General features: G+C 40.4%; 1 protein-coding gene across 2 annotated transcripts in view; it reads left to right on the top strand.

Annotated features, from left to right (window-relative positions):
* LOC123990547 (glutamate receptor ionotropic, kainate 2-like) overlaps positions 1-24,805 on the top strand; it is a 177,407-nt gene that overhangs the window by 38,344 nt on the left and 114,258 nt on the right. For both annotated transcript variants that reach the window (XM_046291142.1, XM_046291143.1), the window contains exons 2-5: positions 14,344-14,511; positions 16,387-16,435; positions 16,497-16,575; positions 18,270-18,399. In XM_046291142.1, the coding sequence (XP_046147098.1) occupies positions 14,344-14,511; positions 16,387-16,435; positions 16,497-16,575; positions 18,270-18,399 (426 nt within the window). The remainder of the gene's footprint in view (positions 1-14,343; positions 14,512-16,386; positions 16,436-16,496; positions 16,576-18,269; positions 18,400-24,805) is intronic.

Raw genomic sequence — 24,805 nt, 5'->3', positions numbered from 1 at the left:
GCAGCTGCACCAATTCCCCATTAGTCTCTGAGACAGACCATCCATCCATGCCGCTTGGAATGACCTTCCTTCAGCCAATGAGCTTCGGAGACTCCCAAACGGCTGATATCACCTCGCCATGGTCGTAGAAATAGAGGTAATCGCCATGGCAACCTCTCTGACCGCCATCTCTCCTATCCTCCTCCCCACAACACAAGCTCATCCTTGAGTGGATTCAACTAATTGTGTTATCTTTCATACCAGAATAATTAACCATTCACTTACATTGCAGCTACTCGGTCTATATTAGTCTATAATCCTAACATATATTAATAACTTTTTATGTTCAAAACTGTGCACTCTCCTCAAACAATACCATGGTATTCTTGCACTGTAATAGCCACTGTATATTGGACAGTAGAGTTAGATTAACAAGAATTTTAGATTTTTTTCCAATATCAGACATGTCTATGTCCTGGGAAATGTTCTTGTTACTTACAACCTCATGCTAATCGCATTAGCCTACGTTAGCTCAACCATCCCGCAGGGGACCCACCAATCCTGAAGTTAAGAGGATAGAATCTATGATTCTTCCACCAAGATCAATGCGTTGTTCAGTTTTCATGCTCATTAAAGACAACTTGTGGGTCTGAAACAGAAGAACATGTTTCTATTACTCTTTTTCCACTTCAATTAGTATTTCAATTAGTATTTCAATAGTATTTCAATTAGTATTTCAATTAGTATTTCAATTAGTATTTCAATTAGTATTTCAATAGTATTTCAATTAGTATTTCAATTAGTATTTCAATTAGTATTTCAATAGTATTTCAATTAGTATTTCAATTAGTATTTCAATAGTATTTCAATTAGTATTTCAATTAGTATTTCAATTAGTATTTCAATAGTATTTCAATTAGTATTTCAATTAGTATTTCAATAGTATTTCAATAGTATTTCAATAGTATTTCAATTAGTATTTCAATAGTATTTCAATTAGTATTTCAATAGTATTTCAATAGTATTTCACACCAGGTTTTTCTTTGCCGTTTGAATCATACACCATTACATGAAACATTTATATACACTTGGATAGATATGGCTGCTGTTCTAGGAACTTCCAGGTTTAGAAATGGTCATCTATCAAATTCCTCTCATGGAGGGTAGATTCCTTAAAGCGGCAAACAGCTTTGGAAACAATAACAGAGTGTAAAAGCTGAGGGATGGGGCTGCAGAACTGTAACCACTCTCAGATTAATAGAGAGAGGTATGGATGCAAAGACATACAAATGATAGTTTAAACATAATTAAAGGCTGTACAGTGTTTGTTTACATTTAGTTTGTTTGCAAACATGGAGTAAAACAAGCTTATATTTTGGGTTCTGATTCTGATTATAACAGTTAAACGAAATTCATGATGCATTTATAAGTTATATTCTTCAACTCTATTGCAGATGACTTCTTTAAAGAAATGAAAGCCATAACCAAAAGAATGATCATGCCAAGTCCATGGTGCACCCTTAGGAGCATGAGAGAGAGGAGAGTGTCTGAAGACTTCTGTGCTGTGCGTTCCTTTTCACCAACACACACGCACAGACATTCGGATGCATACGCTCACACACACGGGCTCACACACAAACAGACATACGGATGCATACGCTCACACACACGGGCTCACACACAAACAGACATACGGATGCATACGCTCACACACACGGGCTCACACACAAACAGACATACGGATGCATACGCTCACACACACGGGCTCACACACAAACAGACATACGGATGCATACGCTCACACACACGGGCTCACACACAAACAGACATACGGATGCATACGCTCACACACACGGGCTCACACACGCACAGACATACGGATGCATACGCTCACACACACGGGCTCACACACGCACAGACATACGGATGCATACGCTCACACACACGGGCTCACACACAAACAGACATACGAATAGATACACTCACACACACACGCTCACACACACACGCGCTCACACACACACACAGACAAACGGATGCATACGCTTACACACACGCTCACACACACAAGTTCACAGACACACACAGACATGGGTATACATACACTCACACACACACTCACAAACACCCAGACACACACACACACAAGTTAACTCTTACACAAAGACCCAGATTATCTCAGGTGTAAATCTGCCATGGAACAGACCAACCCGATGGAGGGTTCCACTTGTTCACCCCTCGACGATGGAGGGTTTCACTTGTTCACCCCTCGACGATGGAGGGTTCCACTTGTTCACCCCTCGACGATGGAGGGTTTCACTTGTTCACCCCTCGATGATGGAGGGTTCCACTTGTTCACCCCCCGACCGGGATTCTGATCCCGCTCTGTATCAGACCGTTTTTAACAATCACATTGGCACTCATTTCAGAACCCTGTTGTCATTTTTCAAAACTCTTGACACAAAACACAAAACCGTCATCACTTGTAACACAGGCTGTCCAATGTTCAAAACATTACATTGTGCATTCATATCTTTAAAGACACCTTGCACTTGCAGAATCATTGGTTCAAATAACTCATGTATCATGAAATACCATGGGAACATTCACTTAGATCACCCACACACAAGATACCGATAGTTTCACTGTGTAGTTGTCACTGCTCATTTATCACTCCAGTGTTAATCTGCTGAATTGTAATTCTTCGCTACTATGGCCTATTTATTGCCCACCTCCTCATGCAACATTGTATATAGACTCTTTTTTTCTGTGTCATTGACTTGTTTATTGTGTTATCGTCTTGTTTGTTTACGTCCATCTGTAACTCTGTGTTGTTGTCTTTTCACACTGCTATGCTTTATCTTGGCCAGGTCGCAGTTGTAAATGAGAACTTGTTCTCAACTAGCCTACCTGGTTAAATAAAGGTGTTCTCAACTAGCCTACCTGGTTAAATAAAGGTGTTCTCAACTAGCCTACCTGGTTAATAAAAGGTGTTCTCAACTAGCCTACCTGGTTAAATAAAGGTGTTCTCAACTAGCCTACCTGGTTAAATAAAGGTGTTCTCAACTAGCCTACCTGGTTAAATAAAGGTGTTCTCAACTAACCTACCTGGTTAAATAAAGGTTATATAAAATAATAAAAGTACAGTCATTAAATATTCTAGTACAAAATATGTTTCATTACGCTACTACATGTAATTACTGTAAAACATGTTCCTCACCTGGATTACTGTAAAACATCACTGCAGTGTTCCTCACCTGGATTACTGTAAAACATCACTGCAGTGTTCCTCACCTGGATTACTGTAAAACATAACTGCAGTGTTTCCTCACCTGGCTTACTGTAAAACATCACTGCAGTGTTCCTCACCTGGCTTACTGTAAAACATCACTGCAGTGTTCCTCACCTGGATTACTGTAAAACATCACTGCAGTGTTCCTCACCTGGCTTACTGTAAAACATCACTGCAGTGTTCCTCACCTGGCTTACTGTAAAACATCACTGCCGTGTTCCTCACCTGGCTTACTGTAAAACATCACTGCAGTGTTCCTCACCTGGATTACTGTAAAAAGCTAAACAAATGATTTATTACTGTACTTCTATATTTCCATCAACCCTGTCTTGTGGATTTGACCACAGGTTCTCAACCACATCACAATGGATGTTTTCATTAACCAAACATTTTGGGAGGAATCTTCGGGCAAATCCAGGTTGTCATCCATGTCCTGGAGAAGGGTGGGTTGTACGCGAGGGCGCCTATCATATACCTTCCAACTCCATGTGGAGAAAGATTCCTCAGTCGGGTTAAGGAAAGGAGAGTATGTCTTGAGATGTTTGTTCAACATATCCACATCATTTTCCTCGCTCATTACGCCATCTATTTTGTGAAGTGCACCAGTCTCTCCTGCAGCAAAGCACCCCCACAACATGATGCTGCCACCCCCGTGCGTCACATATGGGATGGTGTTCTTCAGCTTGCAAGCCCCCCCCTTTTCCTCCAAACATAACAATGGTCATTATGGCCAAACAGTTCTATTTTTGTTTCATCAGACCAAAGCACATTTCTCTGAAAAAATACGGTCTTCGTCCTCATGTGCAGTTGCAAACCGTAGTCTGCCATTTTTTAATGGCGGTTTTGGAGCAGTGGCTTCTTCCTTGCTGAGCGGCCTTTCAGGTTATGTTGATATAGGACTCGTTTTACTGTGGATATAGATACTTTTGTACCCGTTTCCTCCAGCATCTTCACAAGGTCCTTTGCTTTTGTTCTGGGATTGATTTGTACTTTTTCGCACCCAAAGTACGTTCATCTCTAGGAGACAGAACGCGTCTCCTTCCTGAGCGGTATGAAGGCTGCGTTGTCCCATGGTGTTTATACTTGCGTACTATTGTTTGTACAGATGAACGTAGTACTTTCAGGCGTTTGGAAATTGCTCCCAAGGATGAACGAGACTTGTGGAGATCTTTTTTTCTGAGGTCTTGGCTGATTTCTTTTGATTTTCCCATGATGTCAAGCAAAGAGGCACTGGGTTTGAAGGTAAACATTGAAATATATCCACAGGTTCTCCTCCAATTGACTCAAATGATGTCAATTAGCCTATCAGAAGCTTCAAAAGACATGACATCATTTTCTGGAATTTTCCAAGCTGTTTAAAGGCACAGTCAACTTAGTGTATGTAAACTTCTGACCAACTTGAATGGTGATACAGTCTGTAAAAAATTGTTGGTAAAATGACTTGTGTCATGCACAAAGTAGATGTCCTAACCGACTTGTCAAAACTATAGTTTGTTAACAAGAAATTTGTGGAGTGGTTGAAAAACAATTTTTAATGACTCCAACCTAAGTGTTTGTAAACTTCGGACTTCAACTGTAACTTTTCGAAATGTAGTTTACCCTTCTTTATATAAATATTGGAATTATAATTTACCCCTCTATATATAACTAGTGGAAATATAGTTTACCCCTCTATATATAACCAGTGGAACTATAGTTTACCCCTCTATATATAACTAGTGGAACTATAGTTTACCCCTCTATATATAACTAGTGGAACTATAGTTTGCCCCTCTATATATAACTAGTGGAACTATAGTTTACCCCTCTATATATAACTAGTGGTACTATAGTTTACCCCTCTATATATAACTAGTGGAACTATAGTTTACCCTTCTATATATAACTAGTGGAAATATAGTTTACCCCTCTATATATAAATAGTGGAACTATAGTTTACCCCTCTATATATAACTAGTGGAACTATAGTTTACCCCTCTATATATAACTAGTGGAACTATAGTTTACCCCTCTATATATAACTAGGGGAACTACTATAGTATACCCCTCTATAGTTATAACTAGGGGAACTACTATAGTTTACCCCTCTATAGTTATAACTAGTGGAACTATAGTTTACCCCTCTATATATAACTAGTGGAACTATAGTTTACCCCTCTATATATAACTAGTGGAACTATAGTTTACCCCTCTATATATAACTAGTGGAACTATAGTTTACCGCTCTATAGTTATAACTAGTGGAACTATAGTTTACCCATCTATATATAACTAGTGGAACTATAGTTTACCCCTCTATATATAACCAGTGGAACTATAGTTTACCCCTCTATAGTTATAACTAGTGGAACTATAGTTTACCCATCTATATATAACTAGTGGAACTATAGTTTACCCCTCTATATATAACCAGTGGAACTATAGTTTACCCCTCTATATATAACTAGTGGAACTATAGTTTACCCCTCTATATATAACTAGTGGAACTATAGTTTACCCCTCTATATATAGCGCAGAGAGCATCATGAAGAACAAGGAACACACCAGGCAGGCCCGAGATACTGTTGTGAAGAAGTTTAAAGCCGGATTTGGATACAAAAAGATTTCCCAAGCTTTAAACATCCCAAGGAGCAGTGTGCAAGCGATAATATTGAAATGGAAGGAGTATCAGACCACTGCAAATCTACCAAGACCTGGCCGTCCCTCTAAACTTTCAGCTCATACAAGGAGAAGACTGATCAGAGATGCAGCCAAGAGGCCCATGATCACTCTGGATGAACTGCAGAGATCTACAGCTGAGGTTGGAGACTCTGTCCATGGGACAACAATCAGTCGTATATTGCACAAATCTGGCCTGTATGGAAGAGTGGCAAGAAGAAAGCCATTTCTTAAAGATATCCATAAAAAGTGTTGTTTAAAGTTTGCCACAAGCCACCTGGGAGACACACCAAACATGTGGAAGAAGGTGCTCTGGTCAGATGAAACCAAAATTGAACTTTTTGGCAACAATGCAAAACGTTATGTTTGGCGTAAAAGCAACACAGCTCATCACCTTGAACACACCACCGTTCCCACTGTCAAACATGGTGGTGGCAGCATCATGGTTTGGGCCTGCTTTTCTTCAGCAGGGACAGGGAAGAAGGTTAAAATTGATGGGAAGATGGATGGAGCCAAATACAGGACCATTCTGGAAGAAAACCTGATGGAGTCTGCAAAAGACCTGAGACTGGGACTGAGATTTGTCTTCCAACAAGACAATGATCCAAAACATGAAGCAAAATCTACAATGGAATGGTTAAAAAATAAACATATCCAGGTGTTAGAATGGCCAAGTCAAAGTCCAGACCTGAATCCAATCGAGAATCTGTGGAAAGAACTGAAAACTGCTGTTCACAAATGCTCTCCATCCAACCTCACTGAGCTCGAGCTGTTTTGCAAGGAGGAATGGCAAAAAAATGTCAGTCTCTCGATGTGCAAAACTGATAGAGACATACCCCAAGCGACTTACAGCTGTAATCGCAGCAAAAGGTGGCGCTACAACGTATTAACTTAAGGAGGCTGAATAATTTTGCACGCCCAATTTTTCAGTTTTTGATTTGTTAAAAAAGTTTGAAATATTCAATAAATGTCGTTCCACTTCATGATTGTGTTCCACTTGTTGTTGATTCTTCACAAAAAAATACAGTTTTATATCTTTATGTTTGAAGCCTGAAATGTGGCAAAAGGTCGCAAAGTTCAAGGGGGCCGAATACTTTCGCAAGGCACTGTATAACCTGTGGAACTATAGTTTACCCCTCTATATATAACCTGTAGAACTATAGTTTACCCCTCTATATATAACCTGTAGAACTATAGTTTACCCCTCTATAGTTATAACTAGTGGAACTATAGTTTACCCCTCTATATATAACTAGTGGAACTATAGTTTACCCCTCTATATATAACCTGTAGAACTATAGTTTACCCCTCTATATATAACCTGTAGAACTATAGTTTACCCCTCTATAGTTATAACTAATGGAACTATAGTTTACCCCTCTATATATAACTAATGGAACTATAGTTTACCCCTCTATAGTTATAACTAATGGAACTATAGTTTACCCCTCTATATATAACCTGTAGAACTATAGTTTACCCCTCTATATATAACCTGTAGAACTATAGTTTACCCCTCTATAGTTATAACTAATGGAACTATAGTTTACCCCTCTATATATAACTAATGGAACTATAGTTTACCCCTCTATATATAACTAATGGAACTATAGTTTACCCCTCTATAGTTATAACTAATGGAACTATAGTTTACCCCTCTATATATAACTAGTGGAACTATAGTTTACCCCTCTATAGTTATAACTAATGGAACTATAATTTTACCCCTCTATATATAACTAGTGGAACTATAGTTTACCCCTCTATATATAACTAGTGGAACTATAGTTTACCCCTCTATATATAACTAGTGGAACTATAGTTTACCCCTCTATAGTTATAACTAATGGAACTATAGTTTACCCCTCTATATATAACTAGTGGAACTATAGTTTACCCCTCTATATATAACCTGTAGAACTATAGTTTACCCCTCTATAGTTATAACTAGTGGAACTATAGTTTACCCCTCTATATATAACCTGTAGAACTATAGTTTACCCCTCTATATATAACCTGTAGAACTATAGTTTACCCCTCTATAGTTATAACTAATGGAACTATAGTTTACCCCTCTATATATAACTAATGGAACTATAGTTTACCCCTCTATAGTTATAACTAATGGAACTATAGTTTACCCCTCTATATATAACCTGTAGAACTATAGTTTACCCCTCTATTTTACCCCTCTATAGTTATAACTAATGGAAGTATAGTTTACCCCTCTATATATAACTAATGGAACTATAGTTTACCCCTCTATATATAACTAATGGAACTATAGTTTACCCCTCTATAGTTATAACTAATGGAACTATAGTTACCCCTCTATATATAACTAGTGGAACTATAGTTTACCCCTCTATAGTTATAACTAATGGAACTATAATTTTACCCCTCTATATATAACTAGTGGAACTATAGTTTACCCCTCTATATATAACTAGTGGAACTATAGTTTACCCCTCTATATATAACTAGTGGAACTATAGTTTACCCCTCTATATATAACTAGTGGAACTATAGTTTACCACTCTATATATAACCTGTGGAACTATAGTTTACCCCTCTATATATAACTAGTTTAACTATAGTTTACCCCTCTATATATAACCAGTGGAACTATAGTTTACCCCTCTATATATAACTAGTGGAACTATAGTTTACCCCTCTATATATAATTAGTGGAACTATAGTTTACCCCTATATATATAACCAGTGTAACTATAGTTTACCCCTCTATATATAACCAGTGGAACTATAGTTTACCCCTCTATATATAACTAATGGAACTATAGTTTACCCCTCTATATATAACCAGTGTAACTATAGTTTACCCCTCTATATATAACTAGTGGAACTATAGTTTACCCCTCTATATATAACCTGTGGAACTATAGTTTACCCCTCTATATATAACCTGTGGAACTATAGTTTACCCCTCTATAGTTATAACTAATGGAACTATAGTTTACCCCTCTATAGTTATAACTAATGGAACTATAGTTTACCCCTCCATATATAACTTGTGTAACTATAGTTTACCTCTCTATATATAACCAGTGGAACTATAGTTGTAAGGTTCTGCTTTTCTTTTCTTAGTCAACCTTGTGTTCTTTTTCTTGGTGTTCTTGAACGTAGCCCTGTTTATTTGTGTTGAACGTAGCCCTGTTTCTTTGTGTTCTTGAACGTAGCCCTGTTTCTTTGCGTTCTTGAACGTAGCCCTGTTTCTTTGCGTTCTTGAACGTAGCCCTGTTTCTTTGTGTTCTTGAACGTAGCCCTGTTTCTTTGCGTTCTTGAACGTAGCCCTGTTTCTTTGCGTTCTTGAACGTAGCCCTGTTTCTTTGTGTTCTTGAACGTAGCCCTGTTCTTTGTGTTCTTGAACGTAGCCCTGTTTCTTTGTGTTCTTGAACGTAGCCCTGTTTTTCATTTTTGTTCATTGATTTCACCTGTGTTATTTACTCACCTGGTCTCATCAGCTCCTTATTTAGTTCAGTTCTTTCTGTTGTTGTTTTGTTTTGTTTGTTTTTGACGGCCTATGTGTGTTTGACCACTGCCTGTGACCACGATTCCTGCCTTCTGCAAAGGCTTAATAAACATCTGCCGAGAGCACGTGAATCTACACCTTTTTCTCCCTGAGTATTCATTCTGTTTAGCCATATACAGTGGGGAGAACAAGTATTTGATACACTGCCGATTTTGCAGGTTTTCCTACTTACAAAGCATGTAGAGGTCTGTAATTTGTAACAATTTGTGTCTTCTCTCGCTCTCTCGCTGTTTCTTTTCTTCACTCTTACTTAAAAATAAATATATTCCTATGTGCATACGGTCTGGAAGAGGGGGCTATCGTCCTCTATCCTTTTGTGTCTCCTCTTCACTACCTCGCTCCCTCCCTTCCTGCTACAATTGGATCAATAAACAGGCTTTAATGCTCAGTGAAACTCTTTGAACTTGGATCACATCACACTCTTAGCTCACCCATGGAATGAAGCTATAGGGAAGCAACTCTGGACTCCTGAACTCTGGGTTAACTCCTCTGGAAATATTGATTTGAGTTTCTTTCATTCTCCCTCTAGTCATTGAGTGGTACGTCTCTGGTCTTTTGGGTGGTGGACAGCAGATCTAGCCAGGTTTAGTCAAAGTTCATGCTCAGTGCTATGCTCGTTTTTTGGAATGGTGAACTTTGAAACAAGTCTTTGCTTGATGATAGTGTTGTTTAATACCTACATGGCATTTGGAGTATTAGGAGGTCTATGAGCATTCGTTGGGGTATTTGGATGTTTAACTACTACATACTAACCTGATCTGTCATCGTTAAATTAGTTTCACTACAATATAGCAGATGTTATGTTGTTGTCAAGTCATGTCATGATTCTGAACAGCATGAGAGTGGAGCACCTGGAGAGCACTTCCCAATCAAATTGTAAATCATTCAAAAATGTTAAGGGGTTTCGATCACTGCTGAGAGAGACCTGGGATCGCCATGGTAACTGCACTTCACTGAGAGGTCTGGACGGTGTGGGTGGAAGCATCGTTCCTTGGGTTATTTGAAGTGGTCCTAAGACTGTTAACAGTCCACTGACTACACTGAACCTCCTTGATTAGGAGTTTGTACTGTAAGCTATGACAATGCTAAGATGTTCCGTGTTGTCTGGCTGCTACGACTAGTGTCGATTAATCTTTTTGATACAGGAAGCTTGAAGGACGATTTCAATTAAACCTAGAATTTGTCTGGCCCGGTGGTGGTCTAATGGTTCGCTCCATTGTTTCTGTGGTCTGGGGTGGTCTAATGGTTCGCTCCATTGTTTCTGTGGTCTGGGGTGGTCTAATGGTTCGCTCCATTGTTTCTGTGGCCTGGAGTGGTCTAATGGTTCGCTCCATGGTTTCTGTGGCCTGGGGTGGTCTAATGGTTCGTTCCATTGTTTCTGTGGCCTGGGGTGGTCTAATGGTTCGCTCCATTGTTTCTGTGGTCTGGGGTGGTCTAATGGTTCGCTCCATTGTTTCTGTGGTCTGGGGTGGTCTAATGGTTCGCTCCATTGTTTCTGTGGCCTGGAGTGGTCTAATGGTTCGCTCCATGGTTTCTGTGGCCTGGGGTGGTCTAATGGTTCGTTCCATTGTTTCTGTGGCCTGGGGTGGTCTAATGGTTCGCTCCATTGTTTCTGTGGTCTGGGGTGGTCTAATGGTTCGCTCCATTGTTTCTGTGGCCCAGTGGTGGTCTAATGGTTCGCACCATTGTATCTGTGGTCTGGGGTGGTCTAATGGTTCGCTCCATTGTTTCTGTGGCCTGGAGTGGTTTAATGGTTCGCTCCATTGTTTCTGTGGCCTTGGGTGGTCTAATGGTTCGCTCCATTGTTTCTGTGGCCCGTTGGTGGTCTAATGGTTCGCTCCATTGTTTCTGTGGCCTGGGGTGGTCTAATGGTTCGCTTCATTGTTTCTCTGGCCTGGGGTGGTCTAATGGTTCGCTCCATTGTTTCTGTGGCCTGGGGGTGGTCTAATAGTTCGCTCCATTGTTTCTCTGGCCTGGGGTGGTCTAATGGTTCGCTCCATTGTTTCTGTGGCCTGGGGTGGTCTAATGGTTCGCTTCATTGTTTCTCTGGCCTGGGGTGGTCTAATGGTTCGCTCCATTGTTTCTGTGGCCTGGGGGTGGTCTAATAGTTCGCTCCATTGTTTCTGTGGTCTGGGGTGGTCTAATGGTTCGCTCCATTGTTTCTGTGGCCTGGGGTGGTCTAATGGTTTGTTCCATTGTTTCTGTGGCCTGGGGTGGTCTACTGGTTCGCTCCATTGTTTCTCTGGCCTGGGGTGGTTCTAATGGTTCGCTCCATTGTGTCTGTGGCCTGGGGTGGTCTAATGGTTCGTTCCATTGTTTCTGTAGCCTGTGGTGGTCTAATGGTTCGCTCCATTGTTTCTGTGGCCTGGGGTGGTCTAATGGTTCGCTCCATTGTTTCTGTGGCCTGGGGTGGTCTAATGGTTCGCTCCATTGTTTCTCTGGCCTGGGGTGGTCTAATGGTTCGCTCCATTGTTTCTGTGGCCTGGGGTGGTCTAATGGTTCGCTCCATTGTTTCTGTGGCCTGGGGTGGTCTAATGGTTCGCTCCATTGTTTCTGTGGCTTGCGGTGGTCTAATGCTTCGCTCCATTGTTTCTGTGGCCTGGGGTGGTCTAATGGTTCGCTCCATTGTTTCTGTGGCCTGGGGTGGTCTAATGGTTCGCTCCAATGTTTCTCTGGCCTGGGGTGGTCTAATGGTTCGCTCCATTGTTTCTGTGGCCTGGGGTGGTCTAATGGTTCGCTCCATTGTTTCTGTGGCCTGGGGTGGTCTAATGGTTCGCTCCATTGTTTCTGTGGCTTGGGGTGGTCTAATGGTTCGCTCCATTGTTTCTGTGGCCTGGGGTGGTCTAATGGTTCGCTCCATTGTTTCTGTGGCCTGGGGTGGTCTAATGGTTCGCTCCATTGTTTCTGTGGCCTGGGGTGGTCTAATGGTTCGCTCCATTGTTTCTGTGGCTTGGGGTGGTCTAATGGTTCGCTCCATTGTTTCTGTGGCCTGGGGTGGTCTAATGGTTCGCTCCATTGTTTCTGTGGCCTGGGTAGCCTTGTGATTTGCTCCATTGTCTCCTGAGCAAACGTATGGCGGCATTAGAATGGGTTTAAATCTGACACACGCCATTCGAACACCCTCTCTCCAACTAACTTTCCTGTCTCTTCTCTGTCTCTCGCCAATAAAATAACATACAAAAGGAGTGGAAAAACACTCAAATAATATAAAGAAGAAATTCAGAACTGAGTACATTGAGTATGTAACAAGAACTCCCGGTGACCAGAAACTGCCTCTGGGAAGTTTTAAGTTTTAAAGTGGATGAACCACTCTAAAGTAAAGGGTCTGACTCAGCACTACTGGTCTGGAGGATCTCAAGTTCTCATTGGGTCCCTCAATTAGTCGGTCTGTATAAACAGCTGCTTGGTTAGCTCTGCTGAATTAACCTGGCTTTCCTCTCTCGCTCTCTCTCTCTCTCTCTCTCTCTCTCTCTCTCTCTCTCTCTCTCTCTCTCTCTCTCTCTCTCTCTCTCTCTCTCTCTCTCTCTGTGTCACACACACACACACACACACACACACACACACACACACACACACACACACACACACACACACACACACACACACACACACACACACACACACACACACACACACACTCTTTCTATCCCTTCATTTCAGCATTATTTGGACATTAAGGTACAGTACAGCACAGCCAAGCACCGAACAGTACAGTACAGTACAGTATAGTATAGTTCAGCACAGTACAGTACAGTAGAGTTCGGTACAGAGTTCGGTACATAATGTATTGTATTGTACTGTACTCAACTATGCTTTTCTTTACTTTACTCTACTGTGCTTTATTGTGCTGTGCTGCTGTGCTGTACTCTACTGTATTTGGCTGTCCAAACTTTTGATCCCAACTGTAGTTTGGGACTACCATGACATACTGCTGATTTTTCGATTTGGTAACGGTTTAAAAAACACTATAACAGATTGATAGGTCTACCTTTACTTGTTACTTCTGTGAACTTTTATTTTCCTCCCTCCTTGTGAGGGAGAGAAATTAGAAAATCTTTTCAAGATATGTTGGTTTTTGCTAAGAGAATTTGAAGGCACAAGAAGTAAGTTTAGGTAACATTAATGTTAACGTTGATATTAACTGGCAGGGGGTCTTCACTTCAACATTGTGTTTTAATGTATTTCGAATACCTGCTAGATGTTTTCTAAGACCCCTTTTCCATCTGTTTGACCAGAAATCAAAGCCTTTGCTCATTCCTCATTTGTAGGATGGAAAATGGTGGAACAATGTATATATGCCTTAATTTCTCAATAATATAGAATCTTAGCTTTCATTTGACACCCAATTTGACATGCTCCTATGAACTTCCCTTGTTGGTGCTCATGGGTCCTTTTACGTGGAAATGACGGGATCAAAGTGGAGGAGTGAACTTTTCTGTCAAAGCTGCAGGAGAGAGAAAGAGAGAGGGAGAACGAGGGGGTCGTGACCCCTGAACTCACCTCCTTTCCACTCTAATCGTTGTTAATTACACAGACGAGTAAGCGAATGCAAATGCAACTCTCTTTAGTCAACTGTCCAAAACATCACAATAAAGCTCTCTCTCCACTCCTCATGTCTATTAATGCATGTTGATTATGACACTGTTGCTTAATAGGAAAGGACATGAAGGCAGCTGAGAATATAATTGTTACAATTTTTTTGAGAAAATAAGCACAGCTATAATTAACTTTGCTATATGGATCGTACCACCGACACTTCAATGTCACCTGTTTTATGTTGGAGGAAAATCCACTGTAATTATTGGACGGGGAAATTGAGATTGAACCTTATTGGTCTTCCACCTGTTGCTCTTCTGTCCCTCAGGAGGAATATTTGAATCCATCGAAAGCGGCCCATCAGGAGCAGAGGAACTCGCCTTCAAATTTGCCTTGAACACAATCAACAGGAACCGCACCCTGCTGCCCAACACCACACTCACATATGACATCCAGAGAATAAACATCTTTGACAGCTTCGAGGCCTCCAGAAAAGGTGAGAGGCTGAGGAGGATACGAAGTAGACCTGGGGTGTATTCATTAGTGCACACCATAGCAAAACATTTAGCAAAGAAAACAAGCATTTCTTATTGGACAAGTTCAGGTTAGTCCCTCCCTGTTTTAGCCATTTGCTTCTGTTTGGTTCCTAGTGAATACAAATGCAAATAAATTAGAAGAGATTGTTTGAGCCTGCCTGGAGTGCCCAATGGGTGAGGTGTGCACTTTTGGATATCATCATGAATAATTGCTAGAGGGTGGTCTGGGTAGAAGCTACAGGTTGTGTTGTGACAGCTGCATCTGTTATTAGCTTTAATAATAATCAGAGTATCGCTGTGATTAGTTATTTGTGGATTTCTTATTTGTTTGTGGGTGATTATGACTAACAATAAGGGTTTCTGTGAAATGTGGGACCAGAAACTGATTGAGAATGACTCACTGAATATCTGTTGAGAAATATTTTACTGATGCTGCCAACTAACTGATTGCATCAGATGAAGCTCGATCATGTTACATAGGAGAAAAATGGCTCACATGGTAATATTCCATTTCATTTTCATTTTTTAAATATACGTGACTAATGGTAACTCTACATAAAGACTACGTAACCCTAAATAAAGACTACGTAACCCTGAATAGAGACTCCGTAACTCTAAATGAAGGCTACGTAACTCTAAATGAAGGCTACGTAACTCTAAATGAAGGCTACGTAACTCTAAATAAAGACTACGTAACTCTAAATAAAGACTACGTAACTCTAAATGAAGGCTACGTATCTCTAAATGAAGGCTACGTAACTCTAAATGAAGGCTACGTATCTCTAAATGAAGGCTACGTAACTCTAAATGAAAGCTACGTAACTCTAAATAAAGACTACGTAACCCTGAATAAAGACTACGTAACCCTGAATAAAGACTACGTAACCCTGAATAGAGACTCCGTAACTCTAAATGAAGGCTACGTAACTCTACATGAAGGCTACGTAACTCTAAATGAAGATTCCGTAACTCTAAATGAAGACTACGTAACTCTAAATGAAGACTCCGTAACTCTAAATGAAGACTACGTAACTCTAAATGAAGGCTACGTAACTCTAAATGAAGGCTACGTAACTCTAAAAGAAGGCTACGTATCTCTAAATGAAGGCTACTTAACTCTAAAAGAAGGCTACGTAACTCTAAATGAAGGCTACATAAGTTTAAATGAAAGCTACGTAACTCTAAATAAAGACTACATAACCATGAATAAAGACTACGTAACCCTGAATAGAGACTCTGTAACTCTAAATGAAGGCTACGTAACTCTAAATGAAGACTACGTAACTCTAAATGAAGACTACGTAACTCTAAATGAAGGCTACGTAACTCTAAATGAAGACTCCGTAACTCTAAATGAAGACTACGTAACTCTAAATGAAGACTCCGTAACTCTAAATGAAGACTACGTAACTCTAAATTAAGGCTACGTAACTCTAAATTAAAGCTAAATAACTAAATTAAGGCTAAGTAACTCTAAATTAAGGCTAAGTCATTCTAAATTAAGGATAAGTGTGTTATAGTAAGTGTTATGGCCGATTTAGGTCAACCAAAATGCAGTACTCCTACTGGTATCTGTGTGACTCAATGCAAAGTGTGACCGACATCCTTCTTGTGTTCTTCCTTGATCCAATGTGGGAGAGACTAAAGTGACTTTCTTGATCAGCATTCCCATGGTGCATTGTATGGACAGTAGAGCAGCAAGGAGCTGAAGGCTTCCACCTAAACACTACTCTAACAAACCTAAACACTATACTAACGAACCTAAACACGTATCTAACGAACCTGAACACGTGTCTAACAAACACCTCTCTTTCTGTCTCTCCCCCCCCCCCCAGCCTGTGACCAGCTCTCCCTGGGAGTGGCAGCCATCTTTGGCCCCTCCCACTCACCACACCGCCTGTGCGCTTGTCCTAGTAACGTTCCTGTTTCCACTCGTCTGGCTGTTCAGCTCGTCGGCCAACGCAGTCCAGTCCATTTGTAATGCCCTGGGGGTGCCCCACATCCAGACCAAGTGGAAGCACCAGGTGTATTTGTATTTGTTTTTTGTATTTATTATTGATCCCCATTAGCTGCTGCCATGGCTGCAGATACTCTTCATGGGGTCCAGCAAAATTAAGGCAGTTATACATTTTAAAAACATTACAATACATTCATAACAGGTTTCACAACATATTAGGTGTGCCCTCGGACCTCTACTCTATTCCCACATACAGTACTGTATCTATAACGCAAAATCCATGTGTACATGTGCATATAGTGCGTATGTTTTCATGTGTTTGTATGCATGTGTCTATGTTTGTGTTGCTTCACAGTCCCCACTGTTCCATAAGGTGTATTTTTCTCAGTTTTTTAAATCAAATTTTACTGCTTGTATGATCTACTTGATGTAGAATAGAGTTCCATATAGTCATGGCTCAATTTAGTACCGTGTGCCTCCCATAGTATGTTCTGTACTTGGGGACTGTGAAGAGACCTCTGGTGGCATGTTTTATGGGATAGACATGGGTGTCCAGTAGTTCAAACAGACAGCTTGGTGTATTCAACATGTCAACACCTCTCATAAATACAAGTAGTGGTGAAGTCAATCTCTCCTGGCTCAAAGTGGAAGAGAGATTGACTTCACCACTACTTCTATTTATGTGAGGTGTGTCATGTTGAATGCACCGAGCTGTCTGTTTGAACTACTGGCACACATATTATTAATGTTAGCTCTCTGTGTACATCCAGGGGCCAGCCGTGCTGCCCTGTTCTGAGCCAATTGCAATGTTCCTAAGTCCCTCTTTGTGGCACCTGATAGCATGACTGAAGAGTAGTCCAGGTGCGACAAAACTAGGGCCTGTAGGACCTGCCTTGTTGATAGTGCTGTTAAGAATGCAGAGCAGCACTTTATTATAGACAGACTTCTCCCCAACCTAGCGAATGTTGTATCAACACAGTTTACAATCCAGGGTTACTCCAAGCAGTTTAGACACAGCAACTTGCTCAATTTCCACATTATTCATTACACTATTTAGTTGAGGTTTAGAGTTTATTGAATGATTTCTCCCAAATAAAATGCTTTTAGTTTTTGAAATATTTAGCATAAACTTATTCCTTGCCACCCATTCTGAAACGTATTGCCGTTCTTTCTTAATTAAGTGTTGCAGTCATTTCAGTTGCTGTGGTAGCTGATGTGTATAGTGTTGAGTCTTCCTTATATGTAGACACGCTTTACTCAAAGCCAGTGGCATGTCGTTAGTAAAGTTTGAAAAAAGTAAGGGGCCTAGACAGCTGCCCTGGGGAATTCCTGATTTTGTGTTGGAAAGGTTTCCATTAAGAACACCCTCTGTGTTCTGTTAGACAGGTACCTCTTTATCCACAATATTATAGGGGGTGTAAAGCCATAACGCATAAATTTTTCCAGCAACAGACTATGATTGCAATGTCATAAGCCGCAACAATATCTAACAAAACAGCCCCCCACAAACCTTTTATCATCAATTTATCTCAGCCAATCATCAGCCATTTGTGAAAGTGCTTGTTGAATGTCCTTCCCTATAAGTGTGCTGAGAGTCTGTTGTCAATTTGTTTACTGTAAAATAGCATTGTATCTGGTCAAACACAATTTCTTTCCAGAAGTTTACAAAGGGTTGGTAACTGGCTGATTGGTAGGCTATTTGAGCCAGTTAAGGGGGCTTTACCATTCTTAGGTAGGGGAATAACTTTTGCTTCCTTCCAGGTATCAGACAACAGGGACTCTTACTACATCAGCCTCTACCCAGACTTCCAGTCCCTCAGCCGGGCAATCCTGGACCTGGTGCACTTCTTCAAATGGAGGACGGTCACTGTGGTCTATGATGACAGCACAGGTACAGATATCTCTGATGATGGTGGTCATAGTGATGATGTTTATGATGATGGTGATGATGGTGATGATGATGAGCCAATTGGTGACGATGAAGATGTTAGTGAATGATGATCAAAAGGAGTTAAAATACATACAATTGTAAACTAAAAACTGCTACTCAAACACAAACACAGCTTTTTATAGGGGTGGTAGGTAGCTGAGAGTTTAGAGAAGTGGACCAGTAGCTTCTTGGTTTACGGTTTGAGTCTTATGCTGGGCAATAAAAATGGGAGGTGAATTGTCATGCCCTTGAACAAGGCACTTAACGCTTACATAGATCCAGGGGTGCAGAGGAGAAAAACTGTTCTGTTCTTTCCCCCAAGACTTTAGCATTGAGGGATTGGCCATGAAATATGTAGCCCCCACAAAAGCCCTCCAGATGTACTCCACGTCAAAACCTCAGCCTTTCATATGAGTGAGCATCTTTGAAAAACCACATTACCCAGAATGACCCTCACCCACCATCTCCTCAGATTAATGCCATGCAGAATGAATGTGAGAGCTGACAGCTCATGAATAAAAGACATGTCCTCTGAGGGTCCTCGTCCAGCTGTATCTGTCTGCTGGATCGCCTGCTGTGACTGTGTGGAGTGGCTCATGATGTGCGTTCTACAAGCACATCGATATTTCATACCGTTGAGTACCGTGATCATTTTCAGGCCTACGGCATCATCAGCTTTAGAGAGAGGGCAACATTTCGTAATGTCCATCTCATATTTTCGATCCTTTGGAAGGAGAAAGGTGTCAATTTCATGGAACATAATTGGATACAATATGTTGAACATATTTGTTTGTTCACGTACATGAATTGCTCAATATATCCAATTGGTTTCTTCAGTTGACCTTCTGTAAAAGGATCCATGAGCACCAACATGGGAAGTTCATAGGAGCATATCAAACTAGGTGTCAAATGAAAAGCTCAACGTCTATATTTATGCAAAATGAAGGCATACGGTGGCTTTTTCCACATTTTGTTGTGTTACGGCCTGAATTTAAAATGAATTAACGAGATGTTGTATCTGTCACGGTCGTCGTAATGATGAGACCAAGAATACATTCTTCTTTCATAAACGAAAAACACTTAAACAAACTAACAAAACAAACTTAAAGCTATGCAAAACCGAGTGCTGCCATGCAACTACACATAGACAATAACCCACAAAACCAAAATGGAAAATGGCAACCTAAATAGGATCCCCAATCAGAGACAACGATAAACAGCTGTCTCTGATTGGGAACCAAATCAGGCCACCATAGACCTACATTTACCTAGACAATACCCAAAACCCCATAGATATACAAAATCCCTAGACAAGCCAAAAAACACACATACCACCCTCGTCACACACTGACCTAACCAAAATAATAAAGAAAACAAAGATAACTAAGGTCAGGGCGTGACAGTATCACTGGCCTACATGCAAATCCCATAATGTCAAAGTGGAATTATGTTTTAAAAACTGTTTACCAATTCATAAAAAAGGAAAGCTGAAATATTTTGAGTCCATAAGTATTCAAACCCAAACTTAAATAGGTTCAGCAGTAAAAGTGTGCTTAACAAGTCACATTATAAGTTGGACTAACTATGTGTGCAATAATAGTGTGTAACATGATTTTTGAATGACTAGCTCATCTCTGTACCCCACACATATAATTATCTGTAAGGTCCTTCAGTCGAGCAGTGCGTTTCAAACACAGATTCACACAAAGACCAGGGAGATTTCCCAATGCCTCACAAAGAAGGGCACCTATTGGTAGATGGGTAAAAACTAACCTTTTGAGTATGGTGAAGTTATTAATTACACTTTGGATGGTTTATCAATACACCCAGTCAGTACAAATATACAGACGCCCATCCTAACTCAGTTGCCAGAGAGGTAGGAAACCGCTCTGGGATTTCACCATGAGGCCAATGCAGACTTTAAAACAGTTATAGAGTTAAATGGCTGTGATAGGAGAAAACTGAGGATGGATCAACAACATTGTAGTTGCTTTACAATATTAACCTGAATGACAGAGTGAAAAGAAGGAAGCCTGGAGAGAATACAAATACTCCAAAATATGCATCCTGTTCACAATAAGGCACTAAAGTAAAACTGCTAAAAATGTGGCAAAGAAATTAACTTTATTTCCTGAATATGAAGCATTATGGTTGGGTCAAATCCAACACAAGATATCACTGAGTACCACTTCATATTTTCAAGAATGGTGGTGGCTGCATCATGTTATGGGTATGCTTGACATCGGCGACTTTGTGCAAGTCATTTTTCCAACAATTGTTTACAGTCAGATTATTTCACTTGTAATTGTAATGGTTTTCTTCTGGTGAAAGAGAGGCGGACCAAAATGCAGCGTGGTTAGTTTTGTACATCTTTAATAAAGATGAAAGTACAACAATCTACAAAACAAGAAACGTGGAAAAACCAAAACAGTCCTATCTGGTGCCACAAACAGAAAGACAGGAACAATCACCCACAAAACCCAACACAAAACAGGCTACCTAAATATGGTTCCCAATCAGAGACAATGACTAACACCTGCCTCTGATTGAGAACCATGTCAGGCCAAACATAGAAATAGACAAACCAGACACACAACATAGAATCCCCACCCAGCTCACGTCCTGACCAACACTAAAACAAGGAAAACACACACGAACGATGGTCAGAACGTGACAGTAATTCATAATCACAATTCCAGTGGGTCAGAAGTTTACATACACTAAGTTGGCTGTGCCTTTAAACAGCTTGGAAAATTCCAGAAAATGATGTCATGGCTTTAGAAGCTTCTGATGGGCTAATTGACATAATTTGAGTCAATTCGAGGTGTACCTGTGGATGTATTTCAAGGCCTACCTTCAAACTCAGTGCCTCTTTGCTTGACATCATGGGAAAATCTAAATAAATCAGCCAAGACCTCAGAAATAAATTATAGACCTCAACAAGTCTGGTTCATCCTTGGGAGCAATTTCCAAACACCTGAAGGTACCACGTTCATCTGTAAAAACAATAGTATGCAAGTATGAACACCATTGGACCACACAGCCATCATACCGCTCAGGAAGGAGACCTGTTATGTCTCCTAGAGATAAATGTACTTTGGTGCGAAACTGCAAATCAATCCCAGAACAACAGTAAGGACCTTGTGAAGATGCTGGAGGAAACGGGTACAAAAGTATCTATATCCACAGTAAAACGAGTCCTATATCGACATAACCTGAAAGGCCACTCAGCAAGGAAGAAGCCACTGCTCCAAAATCGACATAAAAAAGCCAGACTACGGTTTGCAACTGCACATGGGGACAAAGTTCGTACTTTTTGGAGAAATGTCTTCTGGTCTGATGAAACAGAAACAGAACTGTTTGGCCATAATGACCATCGTTATGTTTGGAGGAAAACGGGGAGGCTTGCAATCCGAAGAACACCACCATCCCAACCGTGAAGCACAGGGGTGGCAGCATCATGTTGTGGGGGTGCTTTGCTGCTGGAGTGACGGTGGATTTCACCTAAATAGATGGCTTCATGAGGAAAGAAAATCATGTGGCTATATTGAAGCAACAGCTCAAGACATCAGCCAGGAAGTTAAAGCTTGGTAGCAAATGGGTCTTCCAAATGGACAATGAACCCAAGCATACTTCCAAAGTTGTGGCAAAATGGCTTAAGGACAACAAAGTAGGTATTGGAGTGGCCATAACAAAGCCCTGACCTCAATCCTATAGGAAATTTGTGGGCAGAACTGAAAAAAAGCGTGTGCGAGCATCGAGGTCTTAAAACCTGACTCATTTACACCAGCTCTGTTAGGAGGAATGGGCCAAAATTCACCCAACTTATTGTGGGAAGCTTGTGGAAGGCTAGCCGAAAACGTTTAACCCAAGTTAAACAATTTAAAGGCAATGCTACCAAATACTAATTGAGTGTATGTAAACTGCTTACCGACTGGGAAAGTGATGAAAGAAATACAATTCTCTCTACTTATTATTCTGACATTTTACATTCCTAAAATAAAGTGGTGATCCTAACTGACCTAAGCATGGGGATTTTTACTAGGATTAAATGTCATGAATTGTGAAAAACTGAGTTTGTATTTGGCTAAAGTGTATTTAAACTTCCGACTTCAAACTGTACAAACTAGAGTTGCATAACAAGATGACATTAAATGTTCCTATGTGGCCTAGTTACAGGTTTGACTGAAATTTGCTTGGAAATCTATTCTACTGGAAAATGACTGTCTAGCAATGACCAACAACCAAATGTACAAAAATGTCTAAAAACATGTTTTCAGTTTGTAATTCTGTGTTATTGTGTGTAGCCTAGTGGTTAGAGTGCTGGACTAGTAACCGAAAGGTTGCAAGTTCATATCCCTGAGCTGACAAGGTACAAATCTGTCATTCTGCCCCTGAACAGGCAGTTAACCCACTGTTCCTAGGCTGTCATTGAAAATAAGAATTTGTTCTTAACTGACTTGCCTAAAAAAATATTTAAGAAAAATGTGTGAGGGAAAAAAATAGCACAAAATGTGGAATAGGTGAAGGGGTATAAATACTTAATGAATACACTATATATGATTTTCAACCATTTTCCATCTTAAATATAATTTGGGGCATGGATGAGAAAACCAGTCGGTATCTGGTGTGACCATCATTTGCCTTATGCAGCACGACACATCTCCTTCGCATAGAGTTGATCAGGCTGGTGAGTGTGGCCTTTGGAAAGTTGCCGGATATTGGCTGGATCTGGAACATGCTGTTGCCTGCCCATACATACATAACTCCACCGCCACCATGTGGCACTGTGTTCACAACATTGACATCAACAAACTGCTCTCCCACTCAACATCATGTACGCTGTCTGAAGAGCTCACTTCTCCAGCATGCCAGTGGCCATCAAATGTGAGCATTTTCCCACTGATGTCGGTTACGATGCCAAACTGCAGTCAGGTTAAGAACCTGGTGAGGACAACGAGCACGCAGTTGAGCTTCCCTGAGACGGTTTTGACAGTTTGTGCAGAAATTCTTCGGTTGTGCAAACCCACAGTTTCATCAGCTGTCTGGGAGGCTGGTTTCAGACAATCCCGCAGGTGAAGAACCTGGATGTAGAAGTTCTGGGCTGGCATGGTTATAAGTGGTCTGCGGTTGTGAGGCTGGTTGCCAAATTCTGCCAAATTCTCTAAAATGACGTTGGAGGTGGCTTATGGTAGAGAAATTAGCATTCAATTCTCTGGCAACAGCTCTGGTGGACATTCCTGCAGTCAGCATAACTAATTGCATGCTCCCTCAAAACTTGAGATATCTGTGGCATTGCGTTGTGTGACAAAGCAGCACATTTAGAGTAGCATTTTATTGTCCCCAGCACAAGGTGCACCTGTGTAATGCGTGTGCTGTTTAATCATCTTCTTGATATGCCACACGTGTAGGTTGAATGGATAATCTTGGCAAAGGAGAAATGCTCACTAACAGGAATGTAAACAATGTCATGATGTTGCTGCCATTAATGCAATGACAATAATTTTAGCAAATCAATTAACTATGTTTAATTATTACAATGATTCAATTAAATTAAAGATATATCGTTATACCAGTCATCAGTTAATTATCATTATTACCTCATCAGTCTCATTCTGAACGTTGTTGACTTCCATCCATTAATTATAATTATTACCTCATCAGTCTCATTCTGAACGTTGTTGACTTCCATCCATTAATTATAATTATTACCTCATCAGTCTCATTCTGAACGTTGTTGACTTCCATCCATTAATTATAATTATTACCTCATCAGTCTCATTCTGAACGTTGTTGACTTCCATCCATTAATTATAATTATTACCTCATCAGTCTCATTCTGAACGTTGTTGACTTCCATCCATTAATTATAATTATTACCTCATCAGTCTCATTCTGAGACTGCGTGAACTCTAGTCTCCATGATGAATCAATGATACACAAATTGGCATAATTATTTATTTACTAACTAACTAAATAATCATACAGAATTAAATAACCACACACACAGGATAGATTATACATTGGTTACTAACATGATGCAGTGGGAGGGGAAGAGACAAAGGAATTCAACTATCGTACATACAGTTGAATAATACGCTCATCGTATATATGGATATTTAGCACCCTAACAACCTCTCATTCGAATTTAGAATTGCAACACATATTTAAGCTTGTACTGTATGTCCTTGCCATCTCTCTGTTGAAATCATCTGGTCCATCTATGGAGAGTAGTTCATCAGAAGTCTCTGGTTGTGTAAGTCTCTGGTTGTCCATCAAAGGTCACAATGTACTTAGTAGTCGTAGCTTCTTGGTCTTGGAGTATCTATTAGAACGGATCTTTCAGAGGTGCACCACGCAGTGTCCA

This window comes from Oncorhynchus gorbuscha, linkage group LG12 (genome assembly GCF_021184085.1).
Source record: "Oncorhynchus gorbuscha isolate QuinsamMale2020 ecotype Even-year linkage group LG12, OgorEven_v1.0, whole genome shotgun sequence".
Taxonomy (NCBI): domain Eukaryota; kingdom Metazoa; phylum Chordata; class Actinopteri; order Salmoniformes; family Salmonidae; genus Oncorhynchus; species Oncorhynchus gorbuscha.
The sequence above is the reverse complement of the archived record's forward strand: the minus strand, read 5'-3'. Positions and strand labels throughout refer to the sequence as shown.